Source organism: Cyanistes caeruleus, chromosome 3 (genome assembly GCF_971803275.1).
Source record: "Cyanistes caeruleus chromosome 3, bCyaCae1.hap1.1, whole genome shotgun sequence".
Classification (NCBI taxonomy): Eukaryota; Metazoa; Chordata; class Aves; order Passeriformes; family Paridae; genus Cyanistes; species Cyanistes caeruleus.
Window position 1 is genome coordinate 52,890,452 of NC_141703.1, and position 13,873 is coordinate 52,904,324.

General features: G+C 40.3%; 1 protein-coding gene across 6 annotated transcripts in view; it reads left to right on the forward strand.

The window, feature by feature from the left end:
* Nucleotides 1–227: 227 nt before the first annotated feature.
* Nucleotides 228–13,873, forward strand: part of PCDH9 (protocadherin 9) — a 665,490-nt gene continuing 651,844 nt past the window's right edge. For 3 of the 6 annotated variants that reach the window (XM_086881104.1, XM_086881102.1, XM_086881105.1), the window contains exons 1-3: nt 228–338; nt 505–941; nt 2,165–5,334. In XM_086881104.1, coding sequence (XP_086737230.1) covers nt 2,299–5,334 — 3,036 coding nt within the window. In that variant the 5' untranslated portion in view covers nt 228–338; nt 505–941; nt 2,165–2,298. Of the gene's footprint in view, nt 339–458; nt 942–2,164; nt 5,335–13,873 lie in introns of those variants that run through there. The other 3 variants (XM_086881103.1, XM_023931190.2, XM_086881106.1) reach the window with 2 other exon arrangements.

Genomic DNA, 13,873 nt, shown 5'->3' on the forward strand with positions numbered 1-13,873 from the left:
GCGCCCGCGTGTCTCCGCCGCGCTCCTCCCGCGGAACGCCCCGCTCCCGCCGGTTCCCGGGCCGCCGGCAGTCCCCCGCCGCCCGCCGCGTCCCCCGGTCCCCGCCGGTCCCCTCCGCGCGGCGCGCAGCCCCCTCCCGCCCGGCCGGGCCGGGGAGCGACGTGCCCGGCGGCCAATGCCGCGGCCGCGCTCCGCCATCCACCGCCCCCGCCGGCGCGGGCCAATGCGGTGCGGCGGGAGGGGTGGCCTCGCGCCGCTCCCACCCTCCCTCTGGGCTTATTGAGAGTTATATCAAGAATTTCAGTTCAGAGAGAGAGAGGGAGAAGGAGAGAGCGAATGTGAGGGAGAGAGGCTGGGAGGGAGGGAAGGAGGGAGGGAAGGAGGGAGGGAGGAGGGAAAGCGCCGCCGCTTCCTCCCGTCACTAAAGCAATAACCTATTAGGATTTTTTTTTTTAGAATTTTTTTTTTTTTTTTTTTTTTTTTTTTTGGCAACTGTCACCCCAGAGCTAAAGAGGGAGAAGCACCGCCAGACCAACTCTTGCCATTTCCAGTCAGAAGTTGCAGACTGCATGTAGCTGCCTCTGCTCTGCCGAGAGAGGGACGGGAATGGTGTGCAGTGCAGAGTGGAAAATACCCCCGCTCTAAGAAGTGCACCGGATTTTTCTCTTGCTGTTTGTTTGGGTTGTTGCGTGCACGTTAGGCACCCAAAGGATCGCCGCTTCGTAGGAATGAAACGTGGAGAGGATGACTAACGACAGAACTGTGAATTTGTTCCCTGGAGTTGCTAATTTGCCACCCCGAAGCAACACATATCTCGAGGAGGAAGCGTTTGGCTGCTGCTGATTTCTCCAAAACTGGTGGTTTACCAGATGCATTGTGCTGTATCTGCTGGAACAGATCATTGCTTAGCTGCAGCAGATCGTCAAAGGTAGACAACTAACGTAAGTGCAAAGTTACCCTTACAGTGGGATGCATTTCCTTTAAAGAAAAAAAAAAAAGCAAAAAAAAAAAAAGCCTACACGCAGTATATTTATCTAGGGAAAGAATCAGTGTTTGGGATTCAGTTGATGTTGGTGGAAAAAGCTCACCTACTCGCTGTCTCTGCATCCCTACCTGCATTACTCTGCTGGAAGTAATCACAGGCATCAGTTACTGTGCAGCTTAATGCAGATAAGATTAGTGCTTAGGGCTGCCTAGTTCCGTCAAACTGTAGGTGCTGGCAGCCTTGCACCCCGATAATGCGCGGTTAGCAGTGCATGCAAACAGAAGTCTGTCAGTCGCTTTTCTTTTTTTTTTTTCCTTCCACCTGCATTATTAGTCTGCAGTATTTATATGTGGCAGCTGCTAATATAATCCTGAAGTGAGATCAGTGTCAACTGGGAAAAGGCTGCACCTTTTTTTCCTCCTCATGTCATCAGAAAATGTATATTCCCCCCCATCTGTAAACATGCCTCCTGCTTCTAAGTTACATTTGGAATTTCCAGCCTCCTGATTTAGACTGTGTTTAAAATACAAATAAAGTTTTAGGTTATTAAACAGAAGGAGAAGTATCCAACATCTGGAGAAGAAACATTGAGCTGAGAGTGTAAGAAACTGTAAGTCCTGTTATTGTCTCATCAGTTAACAGGGATGTGAAGTAGCCAGTGACGACTGCTGCAGCAGCAGCATGTCCGGGTGGTTATTTCCCAGTACGATAGCTATAGAGGGGCATGCAAGGCACAGCGAGCAGAGAGAAATCTGGTTAGCAAGAGCTAAAAAATACGTATGGAAGCAAACAGCAAATTACATTTGGCAGCTGACATAGCAGTTAGAATCCAGAAGTAGTCCGGGAAGGTTTTTTACTTGCACCAAATGACTGGGTGGAGGAGGGTAGAGGGGGGAATGCACGTTACGGATTACACGGTGTACCGAGAAATTATTCAGAAAGTACGTGTCGAAACAGTAGTTACCCTTAATCCTGCAAGTAGTTATTTTCATTCGTGCTCTGAGCAAAGGCAGCCGATGGGATATTGGTGCATTTGTCCGGAGGGCTTGCTTGTAAAAGGGAGCAGTAGGAAAATGTACTGCTGGAAGCGTGCATTGCAAAAACAAGTAGTAGTTGGAGATTGTGGATTTATCATGCCTAAAAAAACAATAATGCTGTTCTGTGTGGTTGTGTTGACAGTGATGTCTCCAAATAAGAAATGAGATGTAATGCATCCTGCAGTCCATGCATGCCTCCTCTTGCAAATCGCGCATCATTCCTCTCTGGAAACCTTTAAGTCCTAAAATCCGTGAAAAGAGAATAAAAACATTATCATGGACCTGAGGGATTTTTACCTGTTGGCCGCTTTGATTGCCTGTTTAAGGCTGGATTCTGCTATAGCTCAAGAACTTATTTACACTATTAGAGAGGAGCTGCCTGAAAACGTGCCCATAGGGAACATACCAAAGGACCTGAACATTTCTCATATCAATGCTGCCACAGGGACCAGTGCCAGCCTTGTCTACAGACTGGTGTCTAAAGCAGGAGATGCACCTCTGGTCAAAGTGTCCAGTAACACAGGGGAAATCTTTACAACATCTAACAGAATAGACAGAGAAAAACTATGTGCTGGAGCCTCCTATGCAGAAGAAAACGAGTGTTTCTTTGAACTTGAAGTGGTGATTCTTCCCAATGACTTTTTTAGGCTGATCAAAATAAAAATCATTGTAAAGGACACTAATGACAATGCGCCTATGTTTCCTTCCCCTGTCATCAATATCTCCATCCCAGAAAATACTCTGATCAACAGTCGCTTTCCAATCCCATCAGCTACAGATCCTGACACAGGTTTCAATGGTGTGCAGCACTATGAGTTGTTAAACGGGCAGAGTGTCTTTGGACTGGATATTGTAGAAACTCCGGAAGGGGAGAAATGGCCTCAGCTGATTGTGCAGCAGAACTTGGACAGAGAGCAAAAGGACACCTACGTGATGAAAATCAAAGTGGAGGATGGAGGTACCCCCCAGAAATCCAGCACAGCTATCCTGCAAGTCACAGTAAGTGATGTCAATGATAACAGGCCAGTCTTTAAAGAGAGTCAAGTAGAGGTCCATATACCAGAGAATGCCCCTGTAGGCACCTCTGTAATTCAGCTTCATGCTACAGATGCTGATATAGGAAGCAATGCAGAAATCAGATATATTTTTGGTGCCCAAGTCGCCCCTGCAACCAAAAGATTTTTTGCTTTAAACAACACCACAGGGCTGATTACAGTTCAGAGGTCCTTAGATCGAGAAGAGACTGCTATTCACAAAGTGACAGTGCTGGCTAGTGATGGTAGCTCTACACCAGCCCGGGCAACTGTCACCATCAATGTCACTGATGTAAATGATAACCCTCCTAACATAGACCTCAGGTACATAATAAGTCCCATCAATGGCACAGTGTACTTATCTGAGAAAGATCCCATCAATACAAAGATTGCCCTAATTACGGTTTCAGATAAGGACACTGATGTGAATGGCAAAGTGATCTGTTTCATTGAGAGAGAGGTCCCCTTCCACTTGAAAGCAGTTTACGACAACCAGTATTTGTTAGAGACCTCTTCCTTGTTGGACTATGAGGGGACCAAAGAATTCAGCTTTAAAATTGTGGCTTCTGATTCTGGCAAGCCCAGTTTGAACCAGACTGCCCTGGTAAGAGTTAAGCTGGAGGATGAAAATGACAACCCTCCAATTTTCAGCCAGCCTGTAATTGAGCTGTCAGTTTCTGAAAACAACCGGCGTGGTCTATACTTAACAACTATTAGTGCCACAGATGAAGACAGTGGGAAAAATGCAGACATTGTTTATCAGCTTGGTCCTAATGCCTCCTTTTTCGATCTGGATCGAAAGACAGGAGTTTTGACAGCCTCCAGAGTTTTTGACAGAGAAGAGCAGGAACGTTTCATTTTCACTGTTACAGCCCGAGACAACGGCACCCCTCCTTTGCAAAGTCAAGCAGCTGTAATTGTTACTGTGCTGGACGAAAATGACAACAGTCCCAAATTTACTCATAATCATTTCCAGTTTTTTGTATCAGAGAACTTACCAAAGTATAGCACGGTGGGGGTGATCACAGTGACAGATGCAGATGCTGGGGAAAATAAAGCAGTGACCCTATCCATCTTGAATGACAATGAAAACTTTGTGCTGGATCCGTACTCTGGAGTTATAAAGTCCAACGTTTCTTTTGATCGGGAACAGCAGAGCTCTTACACCTTTGATGTTAAGGCAGTGGATGGAGGGCATCCTCCTCGCTCTTCTACAGCGAAAGTAACAATAAACGTGATGGATGTTAATGACAACAGTCCTGTTGTCATCTACCCACCTTCTAATACTTCTTTTAAGCTAGTGCCGCTCTCAGCAATTCCAGGATCGGTGGTAGCCGAAGTCTTTGCTGTGGATATAGACACTGGCATGAACGCTGAACTGAAGTACACGATTGTAAGTGGCAATAACAAGGGTTTATTTCGGATTGATCCAGTGACAGGTAATATCACTCTGGAAGAAAAACCAACTCCTAATGATGTGGGGCTTCATCGCTTAGTTGTCAACATAAGTGATCTGGGTTATCCCAAATCTCTGCATACTCTTGTGCTTGTTTTTTTATATGTGAATGATACTGCTGGAAATGCCTCTTATATTTATGACTTGATACGCAGGACTATGGAAACACCTTTGGATCGGAACATAGGGGACAGTAGCCAACCTTACCAAAATGAGGACTATCTCACTATCATGATCGCTATTGTGGCGGGTGCCATGGTTGTCATAGTGGTGATATTTGTCACAGTTCTTGTTCGCTGTCGGCATGCGTCCAGATTCAAAGCTGCCCAGAGGAGCAAGCAAGGTGCTGAGTGGATGTCTCCCAATCAGGAAAACAAGCAAAACAAGAAAAAGAAAAGGAAGAAAAGGAAATCTCCAAAGAGCTCCCTTTTGAACTTTGTGACCATTGAGGAGTCCAAACCTGATGATGCAGTTCATGAACCTATCAACGGGACAATAAGCCTTCCAGCAGAGCTGGAGGAGCAAAGTATAGGAAGATTTGATTGGGGCACAGCACCACCATCAACCTTTAAGCCTAACAGTCCTGATCTTGCCAAGCATTACAAATCTGCCTCTCCGCAGTCTGCTTTTCATCTCAAACCTGACACTCCAGTTTCAGTGAAAAAGCACCATGTGATTCAGGAACTCCCTTTGGACAACACCTTTGTTGGTGGTTGTGACACCCTTTCCAAACGCTCTTCCACTAGTTCAGATCACTTCAGTGCCTCAGAGTGCAGTTCCCAAGGAGGCTTCAAGACAAAGGGCCCCTTACACACCAGACAGGTAAACGAGCACTTTTACTGGTCTATAAGTACTGCATACAAGTGCCCGATCAACCAGTATTAAAAGTGCCACTGTGTTGTGGGTTGGTTTATTTTTGTTGTTTTTTCTTTTTTGGTTTCATTCTAATTTAATTTAGTTAACATTATGGGGGGAACAAAAAAAAAAAAACAAAAAAAACCCTAAACCGAACACCAAAACTAGGAACAAACAAACAAAAACCTTGGACTCTTTATCATTTACCCAGGGCTTAACCATGTGTTTGCAAAATGCCTCTGATATTTTGGGTTTTGAAGAATTTTGATTGTTAGAGGAATGTTATGCCTCTGTGCATGTGCACATACGTGTGCAAAAACAAAACTGAAAAAAAAAAAACTTTTTTTTTTTCTCCCCAGTATTTAACTGTCCAATTGTAAAATTTATTGAAGAGCTGTTTCCATGTATGCTAAATTTCAGTCAGAAATTTGACTGTTTCAAGGTTGAAGGGATATGTACATTGTTTCAAATTTCAAAGTGAGTTGGCTTGAATTTCTTTTCCAGTTTCAATCTGATTGGGAACCTTGCTAAGTTAGTGTTACTAAAAGGGTTAATCTTTTTCCCTAACAAAGACAACCAAATTTCCGAGCTACTTCATCAGTGAAGCACGTGGTTTATTAGTTGGATATAACTAAGCCATACGTAAGTCTTCCTCTTGTTTGAGTTCAACATGATTTTGTTGTAATAGATGAAGTTTGGTATCGCATAGACAGTTTGCTGCATATTTAAAAAAATTGCCAAAGCATACGTTTGAAAGGAATTCGTTCTCTGAATACATCTGAATTATGCAGGAAAAAGAAAAAAAGTCAGTCCATTGTAAATATTTTCTCATCTTAGTAATGCATAAGTGATCTGACATATCTCATTTTAAACTGTGAAACACGCCATATGAAGAGGGATTAGGAGGCTGAGAGACTCATATTTCAACCAAATCCAGCATTAGGTTTTTTTCCTTAGGTCTAATAATTCCTTGCTAATAAAGATTTAAATGCGGTGCTGTCTTAATTTATTTTACGGGCGCTCGTCGGCGGGCGCCGCGGGAGCGCGCGCGCGCGCTGCCCGTAGATGGCGCCAAGGCACCGCGCGGCGCGCGCTGGCCCCGCGCCAGCCCTGCGGAGGCTGAGGGGGCCGAGAGGGCTGAGGGGGCCGAGAGGGCCGAGGGGGCTGAGGGGGCTGAAGGGGACGAGGAGGCTGAGGGGGCTGAAGGGGCCGAGAGGGCCGAGGGGGCCGGCAGGGTTGGGAGCGCCGGGCCGACGTTCCAGCCAGGGAAGCCTGCACTTAGTGACTGGCTCGGCCTGCGTCTTTGCCAGGCGGCTCTCCCGGTGCTCCGCCGCCGCAGAGGCTCGCTCGGTCGGTGCTGGGAGTCGCATCCGCGCTCCTTGCGGGCGCAGTACCCTCCAAGTGATGGCAATTTGTCTGAATTTATCAGGGATATGGATCCTAGGGAACCAAGCGAGGCACAATTAGGCTTGTCTTTGCAAAACGATTTTGACGGTAGCCAAGTTTAGGACAAAGTCATCCTCTCGTTGTTGCGTTAGCCTTATCTGAGATGAATGTGCCGTTCCCAGAAATGTGTCTTGACTTTGCGTGTCTGTAAGGTGTCACACTGACAAGATGCTAAGAATAAAACAAGCACTTTGGAGGCAGTTCTTCTAAAGTAACTGCTCTGACACAACTCTTTCTTATGAGACACTGAAAACACCACAGAAGAATCTCATAAACCCCTAATCTCTCTGAGGGACTTCAAAGAAGGGTCTACTCCCCAGCCATCTCACAGCACTGTACACATACTGTCAGTGTAAGTTAAAAAAACAAAAAACAAAAAACAAAAACAACCAAAAAATTATAGAAGAGCTCTGCATAGTCTGTGCTTACTCATCTGAAGTTTTCTCCTCAATTTTAGTTGCAAAATGCCATCCCCCAAAACCAAACATTCCTTTTCTATTCTGAGATTATTTTAATTTAGGCATAAATTAGCTTTCCAAACTCTATCAGAAAACTCAGACTTAACTCCCCATAGTATCTACAGACAGTTGGGACACCCGGAATTTTTTACCTGACAGAATGTGTAAGCTCTGCATGGCCAAATTAAACATGATGGGGAAAAAAAAAAAAAAAAAAAAATCCCACACCCATACAAAAACAACTGGTGGTATTTCCAGAGTTATTTTTGCTCATTACATTAAATATGCTGGTCTCCATTTAATAATATCTATAACTATATATATGGACTGGATTCAAATTTCACTGAGGTCTTAGTGTGTCCTTTTTGAAGTAAGCAGATACTCATGATTTGGGTTGCTCCCTGAAAAAAGCTGTATTATTATATGTAAATGAAAATACAGCTCTTTCTTAGGTAGACAGTTACCTAATCTGAGTTTGTCTATTTTTATTATGTGGGGAACAATATAGTGTCTTTTTGGTTTTTTCCTCCCAATGAGTGTTAGAGGATGAAATCTTTTTATGCCTACTTGTCAATTTTGGCTGGAGTGGAGTGGTATAACCATCAATGGTAGTAATCATCAACAATCTTCCTATTCTTCTGTCTGTAATTCCTAAAATTAAGATGCCTCTTAGATACTATTCATTGGCACAGGAGTGAAATATACCATCATAGGTCTTTCTTTGAAATTTGTGATAGACTATGGCCTTTAAGCAAAGTATTCAGATTTAAAGATCTTACTGAAGAGTAGTGTGTGCTAATGCCACAGCATCTGAGAAAAAAAATTTACAAATTCCTTTAGGAAGAGATACTTAGTTCTGTGCCATTGTACTGTTTTCTTCAGGTTTAATATAACTAATTTCTCTGCATCTAATGTTGAGTTAGGTTACGTATATATATATTCAGTAACTTGGTGTGTTTCGTAAAGAACATGGGAATTGTTGTGGATGATGTTAGGATAGGGAAAGATGAAATATAGGATAAATGTATGTCTAAGAAATACTAGCATTCTTTACCTTTACTTACAGTTTTGTTTAGTTCAAGGTAAACACACACACAGTGTGTCTTGCAGATACATTAATATTAGCAAACAGCTGAGACCTAAGTCAGCACTTGGACTTCATTCAAGCAAAATCCCGATACTTTTGATGGGCATGTGGCCCTAGAAATCTGTTAGAACTGGGTCTTAAATCAAAAAGCTTTTAGAATATAAAATATATTGTTCAATAAAAAGATTCTTAGGTTTTAGGGGGGATTTTGTGGGGTTTTTTGGGTTTTATTTTGGTGGGAAATTTCTGTGGACTCATCAATAATTTTAGTGGAAATTCTGTGGTTAAGTTATTGCATGTGACTTGAATTGTACAGACTGATGTTTCACAAATACCCAGTATGAAAACCAAAGCCTCCTTCAAGTGCCTATCTTGCAGTAAACCTGGTGGATGCTCTGAAAAGAGCATTTTTGAATACTTGAACTTGGGATTGTTCTAAATGCTAATTCACATAATTAGGAGTATAGAAAGGATGTTGCACACCACCAGCTTATATAGCTAAGCTTCCAAAATCAGTGTTATGACTCATAACGAATACTGAAATCTATGCAGGCTTCTCAATCAGTGTTCTTTTCAGTATTTGATTGAACTCTAAAATGCGCTTCAAATTAGTAAGTCATTACACCAAACAGCTACATAGAAATACAGCAGAAGACGACATGTTGTATTCTTCTATGTGAAAGATCTCTTTTGAAAAGCAAATAAACAGACAAAAACTCCTACTCAATGTCATTAGATTAACAATAGTTTAAATAATAAAAGAAATTAAGGCAAATTTACTGTGGTTATCCCAATTTTAAATTATAACAACTTCATTTAATCAGATTTAAAGCACAGCAGTGACAAATAACACAGGTTTAAAAATATGTATCAGTATAGGTTATGGGCAAAACCTTCAGTCTTCATTTCTAATCAAAATGCATTTAAGCATGTGCTTAACTTTCATTTAACGTGGTAAAACTGAAGCAGATCCCTAAAGTCCAAGTGACTTGAGATGTTGTCTTCAAGAAAAAGTCATAAGCACACTGTAAGCACTTTTCTGAATCAAAATGATAATTTAAAAATTTTGGAAACGTGCACAGTTCTAGAAGATTCAGGAAAGTTGAATATATGTTAACACTGTCCTTGTATTTCTGTTCTCCAGCGGCAGGAATTAAGGATTTGGGGCTTGAATGACACATTAGCTACATTCCATGCTAAAGTATATTTTTAATCTTATACTCAAAAACATAAGCTCTGTGAAGATTGCTTTATTCCTTTTTCAGCCAATGGACTTCTTGCCTGATCAAGGAAAAAGTAACCAGGCTCCTGCTGATCAATGCACATCACTTAAGCTTTACGTGCCAAATCTAGTTGATGCTATCTTGCTCTGGAGTGTTTAAATTTGTAAGTTTGGAGTTTATGTAAGAGAAAAGAAAAGCTGAAAACATTAATGACTCTTAATTTGATACGCCGAGAGTGGCAATTTCAAGGTGCATAAGTTGATGGAAATCTGCATTGGAACAGCAGTGCAGAGCTTACGTCACCTGCAAATATTAAAATTCTGTAACCATAGCATTCCACAATTCTGCGTGCAGTATTATTTTTAGTGGCCTTGTTTCATCTCTCAGTATAAATAAAAAATACATACATTCTTTTGTATGCTTAGTTTGGTTTATGTGTTAGCATGGATATTAGTCTTGGGTGAGGACTAGTCATCTGGAAAAGTGTCTGCATGTAAAATTCAATTGTTTTCTAGTTCTGTATATTTGTATATCTATACTAAAATATTAGAAATGGTGATAATGTACAATGTATTTTTTCTATTGTTGTATAACTGAAAAATAGGTTAACAGATTTCTCTGAACTGTCTAAAGAAATTAATCTTTGAGCTGAGACCAAGCATGGAAAATTTCAGCTGAAAAGAAGAATTTTTCAGAAAGTTAAGAGCATGTGAAATCTGGGAGTTATAATGGACATCTGAACATAACCCTAAGCTATAATACCATTTTCAATAGTGATGGTAGACTCGCTAAACTAGAGTAGGGAACATTTTGTGTATACGGATCAGACAGTAAAAGCTTAGTAATCTTAATTTCTCTTTAAATGTTTCCTGTGCAAAAGATTTTTATCAGAATCACTGGAGTCTCATCTGTCCTCAGTATCCAAAGCCAAAGTTTCACATATGCTAGGAAATTTGTGCCACACACGTGAGTGAGAACTCGATCTTGAGAATTTTATGCTATTGCAATTTTGTGATAATGTTCTTTTGTGTATAGGAACAAGGGAGAATCTTTTTAGTTTCCATTTCAGGTTTTCACTTCCAAAGAAACTCTTCTTCGTGCACAGCAAAACCATATCAGCCACACTTTATTGACAGCAATTTTATTGTAGCTAGAGGCTTACAGTAAGCTGTTTATTGCTGTTCCCTAACGCAGTTGACAGCAATTGGGGAATTAATTTTCTTGCCCCTGATGTGCTTTCTTGGGTATAAACAACAGATGTTAAAAATATGAAAACTGTGACCCATTTACATTCAGCAAGTCTTTACAGGAACAGTCTACCTGTCTGAAGCACAGGTTTCAAGTCCTGAGTAATTTTGCCCCATCAGTTCTAGGATTCTTACTTTTGCAATGTTTATCTTGATAAATACTGTCCAAGGCCAGATACGTAATGCCTATGGATAGACGGATAGATCCTCATCTAGGCAATTTCTGTCCAAGAATAGCTGGATTCAAGTTTCATTTAGTTCAGGATATGCTGTATCTACTTAGTCTACCATTTAATTGCATCGAACATATAGGATTTAACTGAAAAAATATAGTGTTCTGAAAGATCTAACAGGAATTACAGGTGCTACCTGAATTTTTGGTATCACTGCTTTCACAGAACATCATGGTGCTCTGTAAAATCTATACTCATAAGTTTCCTCAGTTGCTATTCAAGTACAGCCATGTTGTATACCTTCTGCAATGTCCATGTATTTGCTAAAGAAAAAAAATGTACATAGAATCATGTATTATTTTTTCCTTCTTTTATTTCTTCGGCTTTCCAGCCTGCGGCACAATGTATGTAAAATGATTTATCCCCATACATTGATGCGGGCACTTAATCAGTTCATTTCTGGTTTACATGAGATAACATTCCATTGAGTGGAAAGATTTACCAGACTATAGATAAGAGATGAATGGATGCTATCATATTTTACTGAAGTGCAGGGGAAGGAGGACATATATTGTTTGTTTCTATCTTTTAGAAAGACATTTGCTACATAAGGGGCTTTAGCATCTTACCTAACTGAGATTTTAAGTGCTAGTCTAGACACAAAATGCACATTAACCATTCCCTTATAATTAAAACACCATACAAAAAAAAGTTCCTCTTAATGGAGTTGCAATAATTTTCTTGTAATGGATTATTTTCTAGTGAGCTATAAACTCTCTCTTGAAGCAGAAATAGCTGTTTCTGGCAGAAGACACCTTAAATTGATATTGCTACTTTTTCATTGGTTGTGAAATGATGCAAACTTGAAATAAAGAACAAAGAATAAATTGTTTTGAGCAGCAGTATTGTTGTAGTCATACAAACCTGTGTGTATACTATTCCTGGGACAACTGGTTTTCAGGAAAACAAAAAGGCTGCTACAGTTTTGGTGCAAAACTCATGTTGATCTTTCTAAAAATAACTGGGCTTTCAAATCTTGGAATGATTTGGCCTTCATTCCAAATTTAATTTTTGGGTTTTGTGTATACTGTGAATTATATGGGATAAATCAGAGAAAGGAAGTTTAAAATCTGATTTGTAATCATACTGAGGTGTCTAAATTGTACCAATCTCAAAAGTTACCTATTCTTTGCTTCCTTTTTCCTTTGCAGCAAGTGGGGTGGCGGGGGGGAGATTTGTTTTAAACTCTTGACATGGGTTATTCTGCATTTTCAGGTGCACAGAGAGAAAGTTTTGTAATTCTTCATTTGTCAGGATTTTTGGTGTATAAAATGTGTAGTTTCCAATGACTTGATGTTGTAGTTTTGCAGTTTCTTTTGTGAAATGTCACACTGAACTTTTTGTGCACAAATATTAATATTAATATTAATAATTGAAACTTGGTCTGGAAAATGCACACTTCCTGTTACAAGAGGACTATAAAGGGCCTTTTTCTAGAAAAAGAGTTCATCATTTGAAGTTGCATTCAAGCTCAGATAAATCTGCTGGTTTATTCCATCTGCAGCTCTTTCTAATGTCAATGTCTTTATAAAAACAATAGGATGATATCCAGATAATTTTTCCAAAATATGTAAAATTAATCTGAAGTGAATTAAAAAGTGAATTAAAAACCCTTTTATTTTGAGCTGAATTTGATGAAATGGGAAAGATCTGCAGTCAGATATTTCTTTATTCCTTTGTTCCAACCCCCCCAGGTTTGTAGAAAGGCAGAGTTTTAAAATAACAACCTCTTCCAGAAAATGAAATCAGGTGTTCTTACTGGCTGATAGCTTAAAGAGAATCACTATTGATATTGATTTATAAAACACTTTGTAGCCTGAAATTGATATTCGTTCATTTGCCCTCATTCCTTCCAGTGAAATAGTCAGATGCTTCATTTGTAGTTCTGAAGGATGTTCTTAGCACCTCCTAGGCTTTCATGTGTTGCTACTAAGAAAAATTTCTGATTGGTTTTCATTATCATTAAAAAGTGTTAAAAATATGCCTGTACAATATTTTTCATCAAATAAACTAATTTAGCCTATGCCTTGTAAGGTCATACAGCCTTTAAATACTGAAAAAGTCAAGAGGAAGACCATGCTTCAATTATGAACCGTATTTTGCTATTCTTCCAGCCCCTTGTTGATTGGTAGCCAGCAGTAGTATCTCTTAAATAGCTAAGCCTGCTAGATGTAAATATCTGTCTCCTTCAAAACACATAAAGTTATGGAAACAATTGTCTTTCTGATGTAAAGGTTCTGTAGGATGCATATATTTCTACATAATGACCTGTGTAGCTTCTCTGTTGAGCTTCATGGTGAAATGCTTTGACCACTGAGGTCTATTTTCTTTTACCAAAAATTTTTTGGAAGAAAGTTTTCACAAAAGCTTGATTTTATAGGAAGGGGTACAGGAGCTCCAGAGAATGGTGCAGACTAATGAAGCTTAAAAGAACACCTCCTTCCTGTGTTGACAGCATTCACATCCTGAAAGGGAATGATATTTAACTCCTGGTTTTAGTAGTTTTCCATTCAGTGAGCTAGGTTTTGGGAATATTGTTGTTATTTGGGAATATATATTGTTACTCTAGCCCCTCTTCTTAGAGCATGTGATGAATATATCTGAACATCATGATTTTTCAGGTGCCCATTTTCCGATGGTAGATCTAGCCCTATGTCTGCAAGTGATGTGCACAGAAAATATAATTTGTACAGTTTTCAGCAGTACACTTAACTGGTAGTGCCTGTGCACACAGCGCATTCTGCTTTTGTTGACACTATGGTAGGATTCATCTTGTCTGACTTCTAAGTCTATAACAAGTCTAATCTGCTTC